A 13,440-nucleotide genomic window follows, 5' to 3' on the forward strand; every position below is an offset into this window, starting at 1 on the left:
AGACAGCTGTGAGTGTATGTCTGAAACTAGTAAAGACACTTGTGTTGCACTTGGCGCCGCATTACCTGGTGTTAGAAAGAACTCTTGGTGGTGTTACAGCTGTTTGATTGCATATGCTTACACACTGCCCGTATTTATATATTTTCCTGTTTTCAGTATATACATTTTTCTGTGAATGTTGAGCAGGTAATTCAGGGTTACCCTTGTTGTGTTTGTGTTCTGTGTGCAGTGAGGGACGCAGCGCTGTGTGAGGAGGCGAAGGAGCTGGAGATGCAGAAGGAGAGGTACATCCAGGACCTCCAGCAAGCACTGACTGGGACAGAGAGCTCCATCACCTACAGCTTCACCCTGACGCCGTCTCCACCAAACCACAGCTCCACGGTTACACTGGCATATGAGAAGGTGCAGAAAGACATCTCAGTAAGTGCCACAAAAACACAACTCTGACACAGAAAAGTCATTAGTCTTTTTATTGTATCTCAGCACAGATAACTGCAGGAGTTGATATACGGGCACATTTCACTCTGGCTTCATGGTCAGACATGTTTGTGTGAGTGTGTTTATTTAAATTTCTCTCTGCCCCCACTGATGAGTCACCAGGTTCACTTAAAGAATGTAGTAGTAAACGTAGTAAAACATCAGTAAAATGTGGAGGTGATTGTTGACATTAGAGTCATGTTAAGAGCTGGCACTGTTAATGTTTCACATGACGTCAGTACTGCGTTTACTGTAGATAATGGTGCACCCTCATTTACCATGGCTGTTTAAAACCTCCAGAGAAAAGTGCACCAATGCTTGTTTTATTTTCCTGACTGAACTGAGGAAGAGATGAATGGTGTTAAAGTTGAGTCTGCTCTCACCTTCAGCTGGTCATGTTTTTCTAGAATCTTGAGTAGAGTCGTGGCTTCATATGATGGTTACAGTGGTACCTCACCACAGACGTGCAGTCAGTTAACCTATCTAAACGAATAATGACTACAAAGAATCATGTGTGATGAGAGACATTCCGATCATAGTAAGTTTCTGGGCACAGTCTTTTAAATAGCTTGGGTTGTTGAAAATATGATTTTCATTTGGTTCATAAATAATCTTCATTTCAGCAGGTCAAAAATATATTTAACTTTCATAGTGAACCCTGTGGCAAACTGTTTGCACATCAGCACATTTAGTCTGATTTATCATGTAACAAATAATCCATTTAAATGCACCATCGACTTTACATGTTCAAAATGACTTTTTAAAAAGTCATCAGAGGATTTGGGGACACGTGGTTGAGTCTTTTTTACATTGGTTTGTTTTTGTTTCTGATCAAATAAATTGAAAATGAAAAATCCTATTTTTGACTATCATCTGATTTGATCTGTGAAAAAGAATGTTAATAGGAGATGTTAACTTCTAGCAAACTCCAGACGTAGGAGTTAAAAGTGTAACCTGGGTGTTGACTGAAAGGACTTTACCAATCTGATGGCCTTTGGCAATGTACTGAGTTATCCCTGTTCAGGGGTCAGTTGTGTGGACACATTCATTCATTATGTTGACACAAACCTTTGTTGCCATGGTAGTTATGACAGAATGGAATTGTACATACGTCTTTTGAGGTAAAAGGGAAATGAACTGATCCCATTTTTTACAAATTTTTGTTTTTACAGAAGTGTACTGTTATGTGTCATCAGAGGGTTTCGCTTGCTCACCATAAAATTCATAAGTCATAAAGTTATGAGTCATAATGAAAGGCTTCGGTCTAATTCCTGGTCATTTCCCTGTAATCGCAGCCCCTGTCCACCGCTGCAAAACACCAGCAGAGACTCACACATGTACAGGTGTTACATGAGGTGGTTAGCATACCAAACGTGTGTGTTTGGGCTCATGCAGTTTGTCAGCGTGCGCTCTGTGTGATGTGTATGTTTCTCTGTGATGACTGAGACATGTGGTATCAATGTTTCATAAGTGATTCCTGTTATTGGATCAATTGACATCAATAGATTTAAAGTGCAAGGTTTATTCACTCAACTGATCCAGTTTGTGTAGTAAAATCAGACTTTTTATCCACCATTGGCGATTCACAGCTGTTATAGTTTTCGCTGTATAACATTTAATGTGTCCGAATCTGTTTATTTATATCTGTTTAAATCTGTTTATATCTGGTATATACAATTTGTGCCCAATGTTTTGAAAACAACTATGTGTGGAAAACAAAGGTAAAAGCGGGTGGTTGACTAACCAGAAGGTTGGTGGGCAAGACACTGAACCCCAACCCCCGTGTGTGAGTGGCAAAACTGTACTATAAAGTTCTTTGAGTGGTCATCAAGACTAGGAAAGCTCAATTTAAAAACAAACCATTGACCATAAAAATGTCTTTATCTTTTACTTATATTCCAGGGATCTTAACAGGGTGATTACTTGAGCCCAGTCCTCCTGTCCTCTGAAGTTTTGACTCCTGTGTTCATAAGCGTGCAGGCGTATTAATGTCTTTAACATTCACCAGCTCTATGTTAATGTTGCAGTAAATTTAGAATAGGTGGAGTTGCCCTCTGAGGTTTCTCCCTAAATAAAAGTGTCCAGTAGTTAATTAATGTAGACCTGTGAGTAAGAAGCAGCTTTTGAAACAAACGTGTCTCTATGACAACATGAGAAACTTTTTCCAGCACTGTCCAGCCAACATGCTGGTGTCTCAGACCAGTCCACAACATCCTGTTTGACCAGATGCTTTACAGCCCAGATGCCTTAAGAGCCTGCAAGTACCTGAATGTGTTCGGTGAAACTCTAACCATTAAAAGCTTAATACTGACCAAGAGTAGGATGAGGCAACACCTGGAAGTGTTTGCCAGAAGAGCTCAGAAGAGGTATTTCCATTTCGAGCACTATTTTAGCTGGCTGTGTAGTCTGAGGTTATTTATTTAACATTTCTAAGAGGTGGTGAAGTAATGGCTGGCAAATATTAGACACTTGTAAATAACCCAAAATGACTAGGAAAGGCAGAGGGTGGGAAGGAGAGATTAGAAATAAAACAAAAAAGAGAAGACATACATCTGATTTATTGACTTAAATAGAAAATTAATTGTAATGACACGGTTATTGTTATGAAATTGTATAATTAGGGAAAAGTGATACAATGGAAAATTAACAACAGCAGTGAGTCATTGATTAAATAATCCACCGCACTGACTGTTTGTCTCTCTTACCCAGTCTGTACAGACACACAGCTGTGCCTCTCACCTCTGTAAAGGTCACTTATTTAGGGAGGTGATGGTTGCAGAGGTCAGGGGTGATTGGCACTGTTCTGCCTGTTATCTGTGCGCAAACGTGATTAGGGGAAAACTTTGTCCCCCAGGGGACAGTCGTCTTATACTGCATGTCTGTGAGCAGGCCAAAAACTTAAACTAACATAGGAAGAAAACAAATATTGTAGCATGTGGAAGATTAATGTTCTCTAAAGCTGTGCTAATCTGTGTGTTTATGTTTTTATACATCAAGTATGGATCAGATGAATGTAATAGAAGTAACCCCTGGGGATGAATCACAAAGATGCGTCACCTGACAATCTGCATTGTTTTGATTTGCTCTGCTCACATTAGCCTTCTTTTCAGCAGCAGACAGCTGTTCTCATGTAGAAAAGCTCAGATAAAGCTGCTGTCCACTGGTGCAACTGGTGATTATAGAGCTAGATGTGTCCCTCAAAAGATGGTGGAGACCAAACACAGCTAAAAAAGAGCTACTATTGCTCTGTGTAAATCAGCAAGTTCACATCAACAACTTTGTAATGTGAAAAAGTGTTGTTTTGAGATGGTAAGTGGCAAAACAAACCTAAATTAAGTTAGCTCTAATGAAAAATTGGATATTAATCAATGCTGCCTTTGCTGAATGACATAAACCATTTTAAAGACGACAATATTTCAGAATACAATCTGTTTCATAATATAGTTTTTATTTATGCTTTTTGGGAAATCATTCTGTCTTCCATCTCTTGCTGGTTTGTTCGTTTGTCCTTAAAAAGGTTAATGGATTTCATAACAAACACTGATGTCTAATACAGTGTGTGTTGCTTCAGTCATCGCAGGTTGGCTTAGCTTGTCAAAAAGATCAGCACAACCTGGAAAACTCAGAACATAATTCTTCCAAATAGAAAGAAGACAATGAAAAACAACTGGAGTTTTTGGTTAGCATCATCAATAAGATCTGTTTAACATTGATAAGAATGTTACACTGGCAGGGTTTTGGGTTTGACTCTCCTCTGTCCCTTCATATACAGAAACTGCATTTGCCATTTAGTGGCAACAGTGAAAACACTGGAATTAATATGCCGTGTCCATTGTGCCAGAGTTTTATGATCTTTCTTTCACTTTTGTTCTCTTGCTACAGTTCAGGCTGGGTTCTGTTTTGTTGAAGTCTGTCGCAGAGCCAGCGGAGGCTGTGAGGGAGTTACTGATTCACAGTCTGCAGAAGGGAAATACACTGGACCACCAGAACCAGGATCTAGAGGAGGAGAACCGGAAACTAAGACAAGAACAGCAACGCATCACTGCAGAGTAAACACACATGACACACAGAAACCAGTGTCTCCACTACTCGGAATCAGAAACAGACGGGTTCTACCGAAGAGTTCACTGAAAGTTGAGGGAATATCTGGGATATACAGTACAGTAGTTTTCAAAACATATTTATGACGTTAAATGGTGGTTTACAGCTGGTATATCACTTCAAATAACACTGCAGTGGAAACTAAATAGCTTTACTCCAGGATTTGTACTTAACTTGAGTTTTGCCATCTTCATGCCAGTTTAAACTTCAACTCCAGGACATGTCAGAAAATCTTGTACATTTTACCTAATTTCATGTGTCTGTTAGTTACACTTACTTTGCAAATTATGGTTTTGATTGATTTTGACTGATTGTGCTTGAGTACTAGTGTACTAGTCTACATGTTCCAGAACTATTAGACCTACAGGTCTACAATGTCATTTTTATGATATGTCAAATTGTATTGTTTGCGTGCTGGACGTTGTGTGCAGAGCTTTTTATAAACAGTCTATGGTGCAGAGTGAAGTTAAACAATTTTGCATTCATTCTAACTGGTTTTTCAGTTTTTTTATAGTCAAAATCTTCAAAATAAGATTACACGTACAAAGAATCAATTACAAATACCTTAATATATCACCATCCAATATTGATCCAAACAAATATATGCAACAGTTGTTCTCACTGATGTATTCGGGAGCTCTGTGATGCTGAAGAATTCATTCAAACCTTTATTATACAGTGAAAGGCCACTGAGAGCAAGCTCTCTTTTTCAATACAAATATACAGTATAAGAAACAACATCCACCAATGTAAAAAGATAGATTGATAAGCAATACAACAATATAAATTATAAGAAACGATAAAAGTGATAAAACAAATAATGTTGGGTATATTAATCAAAAAAAGACAAACGCACATTTATTTGTATAGCACATTATCATACAGGGTGGTCATTTAATGCACTTTTAAGAAATAAAAGAAGCATAAACGTGCAGATTAGAAGCGTAAAAACATTTTTAAAAAAGTATAGAATCAATGTAAAGCACAAATTTTTAATTAAGTTAAAGTTAAGGCTCAATTATACAACACATTCATGATTATAGTAAATCAGAGTCCGATGTTTTGATGTTCATATGCAGTGCAGCATACCTTCTTTAATTCTTGGCTTTATTTAAAATCAGCCCCTTGACTCCTTCATCCATCACGGTCAGCTGTAGTGGTGTTATATTTCTCTGTGTGTTGGTTTCATAGGAGGTTTATGGATAAAGTTACGAAGAAAAGTTGTGACTTCCACATTTTAAGACTTTTATGTATTTTTTTCTGTGTTTCTTTATTTCTAAGCATGAAGCGATACGTTGGTGGTAAAGAAGCCCTGGAGACAGAGCTCTACTCTCGATTTGTCCTCGTCTTGAATGAGAAGAAGGCAAAGATCCGCAGTCTGCAGGAAACTGTCTCACAACTGCAGGAATCCAGGTTTACCGCTTATAATTGGATGTTGTCCATGTGTATCTCCTTCAAACTCAGCTTTTGCATTGGAGAAGGTGAAAGATTCCATGTTTAAACTTAGACTTTTATCTGTTTCAGATGAATCACCTTCAGATTTTCAGAAATGAACTCACATACATTTACTTTAGAGTAATGAATATTAAAAAAAAATTGTCCACGGAGTCATTTCCTGTGTGGTTTAAAATCATGTGACATATAATTCAGTGTTTTATTCCGTTTTTGAAAGTTTGGTGGATATTTCTAAACTGTTGTGTTCCACATTGTAGAACAGAAAGAATAATTTTCTGTCTCTGGTTTCTGTTGTGGAAGTTCTGAGGGAGAGAAAAATAAGGATTCAGTAAAATCCCACCAAACAGCAGCAGAGGAGGATGAATATGGAGGGAGCACTGACGAGGAGCCAGAGGACGTGAAGTGCACGGCAGCCTCCACTTTACAATCCCGGGGTAAGATCTCTGCCAGTGAAGCCCCCTACTCTTCTGCTTCTGGGTTTTACCTCAAACTTTGCATTGTCCCACCTCCATTAACCCGTGCTCCGGTGAATCATGAAAAAAAGACTGCAAATAGGCTCCTGACTGACACAAAGAATTTCTGTTACAGCTTCTTTTAGTGATTTTTCTTTACCTTGATGAACTTGATTTAACCATGATTTTTCAACCTAATGTAAACTCAACATAATACCAATTCAGAGACAAAAATGTGTTTTGAAAGACAAACTCTGAGGGGCTGCAAGACAAGCAGATGCTGCTTAGCTTGTTTTTCTGATAACTTAAGTTAAAAACCACCAAAATCTAAGAAGTGAATCATTCACATTTGACTTAAAACTGGTTTAAAAAATCTATTTGGACTCTTCTGTCAGGCAAACAACAGATCCACTAAGGGGGATATGATGCCACTGATAGGCGACCAAATGAAACACATGGTTACCCTGATTAAAACTCGAGATTTCCCTAGATGTGAAAATTACTGGAAATATTTGGGATAAAGAAAGTTTTCAACATATACAATATAGGACTTGTTGTTTGTACACATTTTAAATGTACATATTATTTCTAAAAAAGATGAGAAAAGATAAAACTTTGTTTATACCACACTGGAAAAACTCACTAAGATATACTTTAAAAATGACGATGTGAACCAATATTAACTGTAACCAAAATGAACAAAATATCCAATATATCATGCATAATTATTGATAGAACCTCAAATCTGAAGTACCACATGTTGTAGTACAGAGGTTAGTGAAACAAAAACAAGGCTACACTGCTTTCAGTTTTATTTTTGTGTAACTGAGCCTAGTGTTTATTGATGTGTCTCGGTAGGTAGGGAGGGAAAGTTGGTTGGACGGAAAGAAAGAATTTCATCTCAATAACAGCAGCTTATGTCTGATCACCCCTCCTCCTGCTAATGTTAGCAGTTGTTGAATGAGTAAAGTCAAAATTCTCCATATTACCTCACAGTTTTTATTCCTGTCAAGATTCCTTTAGAGCAGGGACTTTTCCAGGAAGCGTAGTTCCAGGCCAAACTCTTGACTCTATTATTATTATGTCCAGACATTTCTCTTAGTCAACATGATGGCAGTTGACAGAATGAGTTTTCATACGGGAACATTCACGAAGCATCTACTGAGAGTACTTCATTTTGTCGTTTGAGAGGATTAGTTAACATTAAATCACACAGGGCAGAAAATGGCTGTTGCAGGTGTTCTGACTGTGCTTTAAAGTCACTGAGAGCAGAGAAGAGCAGTAACATAACTTACTTCAAAACACAACAATATTAGTGCTAGTTGTGAAAAAAGCTAAATATAACTTTTCACTTTTGTGAAATATGAGAATGATATTTTTTTGGAGCCGTTGCCATGAGAACTGAGTGTGTTTGCACCATTTCTGTGTTTTTCATGCCCAGAAACTAAGCATGACATCACTGAGAAGGAATTGTGTAATGCAGAGCAGCGAGCCTGCGAAATGACATCCCAGAACACCTTTGAAAACAAGCAGCTTCCGAGGCTGACGTTACACTTCATCAACCTTTACACTTCTGCTCCAATGTGGCCCGGGTGGGATTAAAGTGTCGTCAGCAGGAGGATGGATGTTATGGGTGTAGGTGTGTGTTTAAGATGGATGTGAACAGAACATTAGTTACCCATCATGCAACTGAGACAGATTTTGCCCTTCTCTCAGCAGATTTTTCCACTTTCTCACATGTGTGAATTGTCCACAACCAAGTCGGGTTTCTTTGATGAATTAATGTTATTTTTTTTTTTTTTTGTGGTGACGCACGCCCGAATGTTTCCTGGGACTTCCCCTGCTTCTCTCTGGGATTTGTATTGTTTCTGTTGCTAAGACAATAAGTCAGGTTGCTGCATGTTTCCAGTTATTGCCAACAGGTTTAGGGAGAAGAGGGTAGGGAAGAGGATTAGGGGGCAGGAGTAAATCTGGGGTTATGGTTTGTGTTTTGTCCTGTGTGGTAGAGTATGCATAGATGCTACTGCTATGAAAGCCGTGCGTGTGTGTGTGTCCCGCCCAATTATAAAAAAGGTGATTTCTACATCTTCGAGTTCCCTTGGGCACTAACTACCATGAGGTAAATATTTGGGGCTATTATTGAAATACCACAGTAACACAGTAGAGCCCCTTTGTAGCGCAGAGTTTTGGATACGTGGATATGTTATTTAGTGTAGCTTCGTTTATCATTAGTGTTTTTATGTTGTGAAAAAATGCTGTTAAATGCAAGGTGCTCACGGGTTGGCAGCAAAAGGTGTACACATCATCGCTCGTGTGACCCAGTTTTTTCAGTGCCTGAAATCAAGATTGATTGTCAGGCTCATATACCGCATGGCAAACCAAGACCCTCATGCTTCAAGTTATGCAACTCCAATCCCACAGTATGAGGATAGAACATGTAAGGAGGCAGCACCAAGAGTTAACCAGATTTTCAGAAGCCATTTCACAGGGGTCTCGTGGAAGATGGAGATCGACTCAGCATTTAATAGTCTGAATAGTTTATTGATGCATACGATTTTTAATAGAAATCCTACCTCTCTAATGGAGGTGTAGAGGCTGAAAAATAACCTTATTGCCTGTACAAAATTCCATGGCAATCAATCCAATAGTTGTTGAAATATGTCCGGACCAAGCAACAGACATCATTGTCATGCATGGATTAAACAGACTAAAAGGGGCTTATGAACAGACACAATTAACAAAGCAGTTATTGACTATTACATTTATTTTTGTCTTGAATTCTGCCTGAGATATCTGATGAGTCAAATTGAATTAATTTTGCAGATTATTTGAAGTTTCCCATCTGTGTCCATAAGTCAGGGACAGGATATGATATACTAATGATCTCAGATATTGATTCACAGATCAATTAAATAATATTGACCATCTGTCTCTCCTTTAGGCCACTGTTTTATGTCTGGTTCATGCTCTCCACAGACTCCTCTACACCAAGCCCACTGGATGGCAGCCTAAAGGACATCACAGACGTGGCCCCCTGTCGCAAACGGCGGTTTCGTCACCTCAAGGCCTCGGACCCGGCACTTAAAAGACCAAACCAACAGACTTCCCATCGAAAGAGGTAGGAGTCTGTCTGCTTAGCATTTCTACCAGCTTGTCATTTGCATGTGTCTTGCTGATTGTCCGTGTTGCTATAGTTTTGTTTAGACACTGTGTGAAAAGTAATTCCTCCTCCATAATATTCCCCTGCTTTATGGTGTCAGTTAATGCCTTTTCTGGAGCAGTTTACTGGCCTGGTAGCACATAAACCATTCATAGAAATCTCCTTAAATGTGTTCATGTAGTCAGGGTGTGACATCTCCAACCTTAAATAGCACACACCAATGCACAATCTATTTAAACACACTTTATTGTTACAAGTTAAAACAACCTCCCTCTTTTACTATAGAGAAACAAATACTTAGTGTTATATGGTGTCTTTCTTATTTTCTTTGTGAATTCCATCCCTTTGTCTCATCTTTCCTTTCCTTTCCTTTCCCTTCCTTTGCCCACAGAACCCCCCTCCTCTTCTTCTTTTCCTCCCCCCTTAACCACACTTGTCTTGAATGGGGAAAATCAAACATCATAAAAGTTCCATGTCAGGGATCTTCTTTATGTCGGGCAATTACACCCAATCTACAGCAGCTCTCTAAGATTTTAACCTTTGGACCTGAACATTCACATGGTTGGAGGATGCCCCCCCCCCCCCATTAAATTGCTGTTGAGCTGTATGTGAAGTATACACAAGGCTAAAGTGGCAGTAGAGCTAATCTCATTGGTATGGTAGCAGTCAGTTGAAACCAGGGATTGACCACAACACAATCAGTGACGTAAATATGTGAAGGGATGTCGAGAGCTATGTAGCAAAGTGTGTGTTTCACAGGGAACACGTGTACATAAACACCCCACTCTGATTGTTTTTCATTAATTTATGGTATCGTGTATGAAAGGAAAAATAGCACAGTGCAAGGTCAGAATTTGTATTTGACCACTGTGATGATGCAGTTGGGGTATCAATGTAGAAGGCTCCAATAAAACAAACCTGTGTCAACATTTGGTGGCGCTAGAGGCTTGGTCAAGTAAGGCATGCTAACTCACAGGGCTAATTTGCAAGCTAACTACTAATACCAATGACTGTATATAAAGATAGACAACAGGTCTCCTCTTTCTCGCACTGCACAAAAATGAGGCCAAAATAACTCTGATACAGGCGCTGGTCATTTGGACCCAGAGTCTGTACAATAGTGATCATGGAGTGGAGCTGTGGTATCATAGTCCTGTCTATTTACCCATCCTACCAATCTATAGATTTGTTCCTAGCATTGTCAATAATTAATTATACGTTTTCACATATTATTCAAAAGTCATATTGATGATACCCTACTTTACTTTGGTTTCCAAGATTCCTGTTGTAAAGTACAAATCATAAAAGTTGGAAGTGAAAGATTTTACAAAAATGCCAGCCATACAACATTCAATGCCAACAAGGCAAATTAAAATCAGAGATAATGATTCAAAAATAAATGGTTGTATTAAAAGTGATGCAATGTTTTTTTTTTTTACTACGTCACTTTTTTTCACCTTATTTCATATTCTCAACGCACTAATAGAAGTAACAGTGGTCGTTAGTTGTGGGGCGAACTGTAGCTCTGATGAGGTCGGAGTCAGTTTTCGTGTCTCAGACTAAACATGTCCCTCCACACTGAGCTACATAAAGTATGTGACATGTTTTGCCATAGATGACTGCAGAGCTGAGCGGGAGTCAAGAAGTACCTTTATTACATCACTGAACTGAAGAGAAGTGTAGTTTGGTTTGACCATCAGTTTAACCTTTTTCCAGCAGCAAAGCAGTTGCAGCAGCAGTTTCCACTCGTGTCCCCTTCTGTTACGGCCAAGAGAAAGTCCAGCTGTACACCTTTAGGGCGTTTACTGCATTCCTCTTAGAGGTAATATCAAATTCTGCTCTCACGGTTTATTGGCGATAAAAGACCAGTGTTGTCCTGCAGGTTTATGATTTATGCTGCTGGGCTTCAACCACTTCAAGATTATGTCTTCTCTATCAGACTGTCTGTTTTATCTCTTTAACCACCCAAACACATGCTGCCGTGGCTTTAGGCGGGCCAGCTGGTGATGAGACGATCGCTAGAGTCAGCCTCAGGAGGGAAGACTTCTTTTCCATCCTGCATTTTTATGTGAATGCACAGCTTCACTAATGAGTTTGTGGAAAACATCAGGAAGCTGCATCAGAACACACGTCATATGTTCATAGTATGGTCTTTGTTGTTAAAACTCTTACAAAGAGCATGGAAAATTATAGGGTACAACAAAACATATTTTCTCACTTAGTCCTAGGTGTCTCTCAATGCATATAGTTGTGGTTTTATTTGTCAGTGGACTGGGACATCCAGTCTCCAGTACACGGGAACTGCTTTCTGCTTAAGAGGTCTCTTTGACCTTTGTTGACAATAGCTACATATTTTCAGTATTTTAAGTATCGAGAAGTTTGACAGAAAAAGGTTTTATGCCAACTTGAGGTACTACTCTACTCTCTTATAACAGCAGTCGGGTTGTCAATGTAGAAGGATCCAGCAACACAAATCTGCTTGGTGGTGCTAGCAGCTTGGTGATGCTTGGTGATGCCTTTTTAGCAACATTTGAAAAGTTTGCTTCAAATATGCTTGAGCATTGGAACAACAGGCTTTAACAGCACTGCAAATTAACTTCATCCACCTTTGACGTGTTGGGTTTGAGAGATCGATCTCTGATGTCTCGTTGAGCGTAACATATATTTACCCTGAACGCTGTTTTTTTGTGTTTATGTACAAAATAACTCAACAACACATAAACGGATTCTGACCAAACTCAATCAAAGGTATAGATTAAGGTCAACTACAATATCTTTATCTCCGCAGATACCATCTAAAGCCTATATTGTCACAAAGAAGTACGAAAATTATCCATCAATCAAATCTTACATCTTCAGCCCATATTCCCAAACCACAATTTGCCTCATAGGGCTTAACAAGGTGTGACATCCTCTGCTCTTAACCCTAGACTGGAGCGAGGAAGCACCCCCAAAATAAAACCTTTTAAAGAGAAAACAATATGGAGAAACCTCAGAGTAGGCTGTGAGGGATCCCTGTCTCAAGATGGACAGAAGTGTTGTGTGTAAGTTGTAAGTAATTAATTTGAGTAGGCATATTGTATGGGTAAAGCAATCTAGTTGCAATCATAATCCACAATCAGCTGCCACAACAATCCACGATGTGGCAGCATGAGCATTCAACAATAAAGCACAAGGACACCGGGGAATAAGTCAAGCCAGTAACATGTATTGATGGGACATTAAACAGGAGGATCATTCTGTTATTTTGTAGCTGGTTGCTGTTGACATACACCTATGTGATATTCGGTTTGGTGATCCTGAAGAGGAATTTCTTTGAGTTTGTGTTTACAGAAAGAACTGAAAACGGACCCCTGAATTGAGCAAATTACTCTTTAGGGGAGAACTTTGGAGCATATTCACTGAAGGGTAAATGTGTTTTTTTTTTAGTTTGGTTCACCAAATCTTTTCATTTCTTAGACATTGTTAAATGCTGTTATACTCTTGTCTTAACACAGTGCAGCAGGGGGGTCGGGGGTCTTGGACTTGAAGTGGGGAGCCAAAGTCAGCCACTGATCTCAAAGGACAACTTTCTTCTTTTCTCCTCTCTGTTGTTTCTAGAGTTGCTGCTGAGTCAGACTATCACACAGTTCTGAAGAACTGCTGCCGCACAGCCAAAACCTAGCAATACTACTGCTCTTGTGCCCATGTGTCCCATTCGCCAGGTTTTCATTTGGGACATGGCCATTTAGAAATTCTTCCAAAGCAATGTCTCAATCGGACATTGACTCTGTAGTTGTCCAATAGAGGGTGAAT

At 39.1% G+C, this 13,440-nt stretch overlaps 1 protein-coding gene across 4 annotated transcripts in view; it reads left to right on the plus strand.

Moving 5' to 3' along the window:
- Nucleotides 1-13,440, plus strand: part of xrcc4 (X-ray repair complementing defective repair in Chinese hamster cells 4) — a 30,701-nt gene that overhangs the window by 8,089 nt on the left and 9,172 nt on the right. For all 4 annotated transcript variants that reach the window (XM_034602850.1, XM_034602847.1, XM_034602849.1 and 1 more), the window contains exons 3-7: nt 230-420; nt 4,360-4,526; nt 5,860-5,991; nt 6,334-6,467; nt 9,462-9,603. In XM_034602850.1, the coding sequence (XP_034458741.1) occupies nt 230-420; nt 4,360-4,526; nt 5,860-5,991; nt 6,334-6,467; nt 9,462-9,603 (766 nt within the window). The remainder of the gene's footprint in view (nt 1-229; nt 421-4,359; nt 4,527-5,859; nt 5,992-6,333; nt 6,468-9,461; nt 9,604-13,440) is intronic.

The sequence above is a fragment of the Hippoglossus hippoglossus genome, chromosome 12 (genome assembly GCF_009819705.1).
Source record: "Hippoglossus hippoglossus isolate fHipHip1 chromosome 12, fHipHip1.pri, whole genome shotgun sequence".
Lineage (NCBI taxonomy): Eukaryota > Metazoa > Chordata > Actinopteri > Pleuronectiformes > Pleuronectidae > Hippoglossus > Hippoglossus hippoglossus.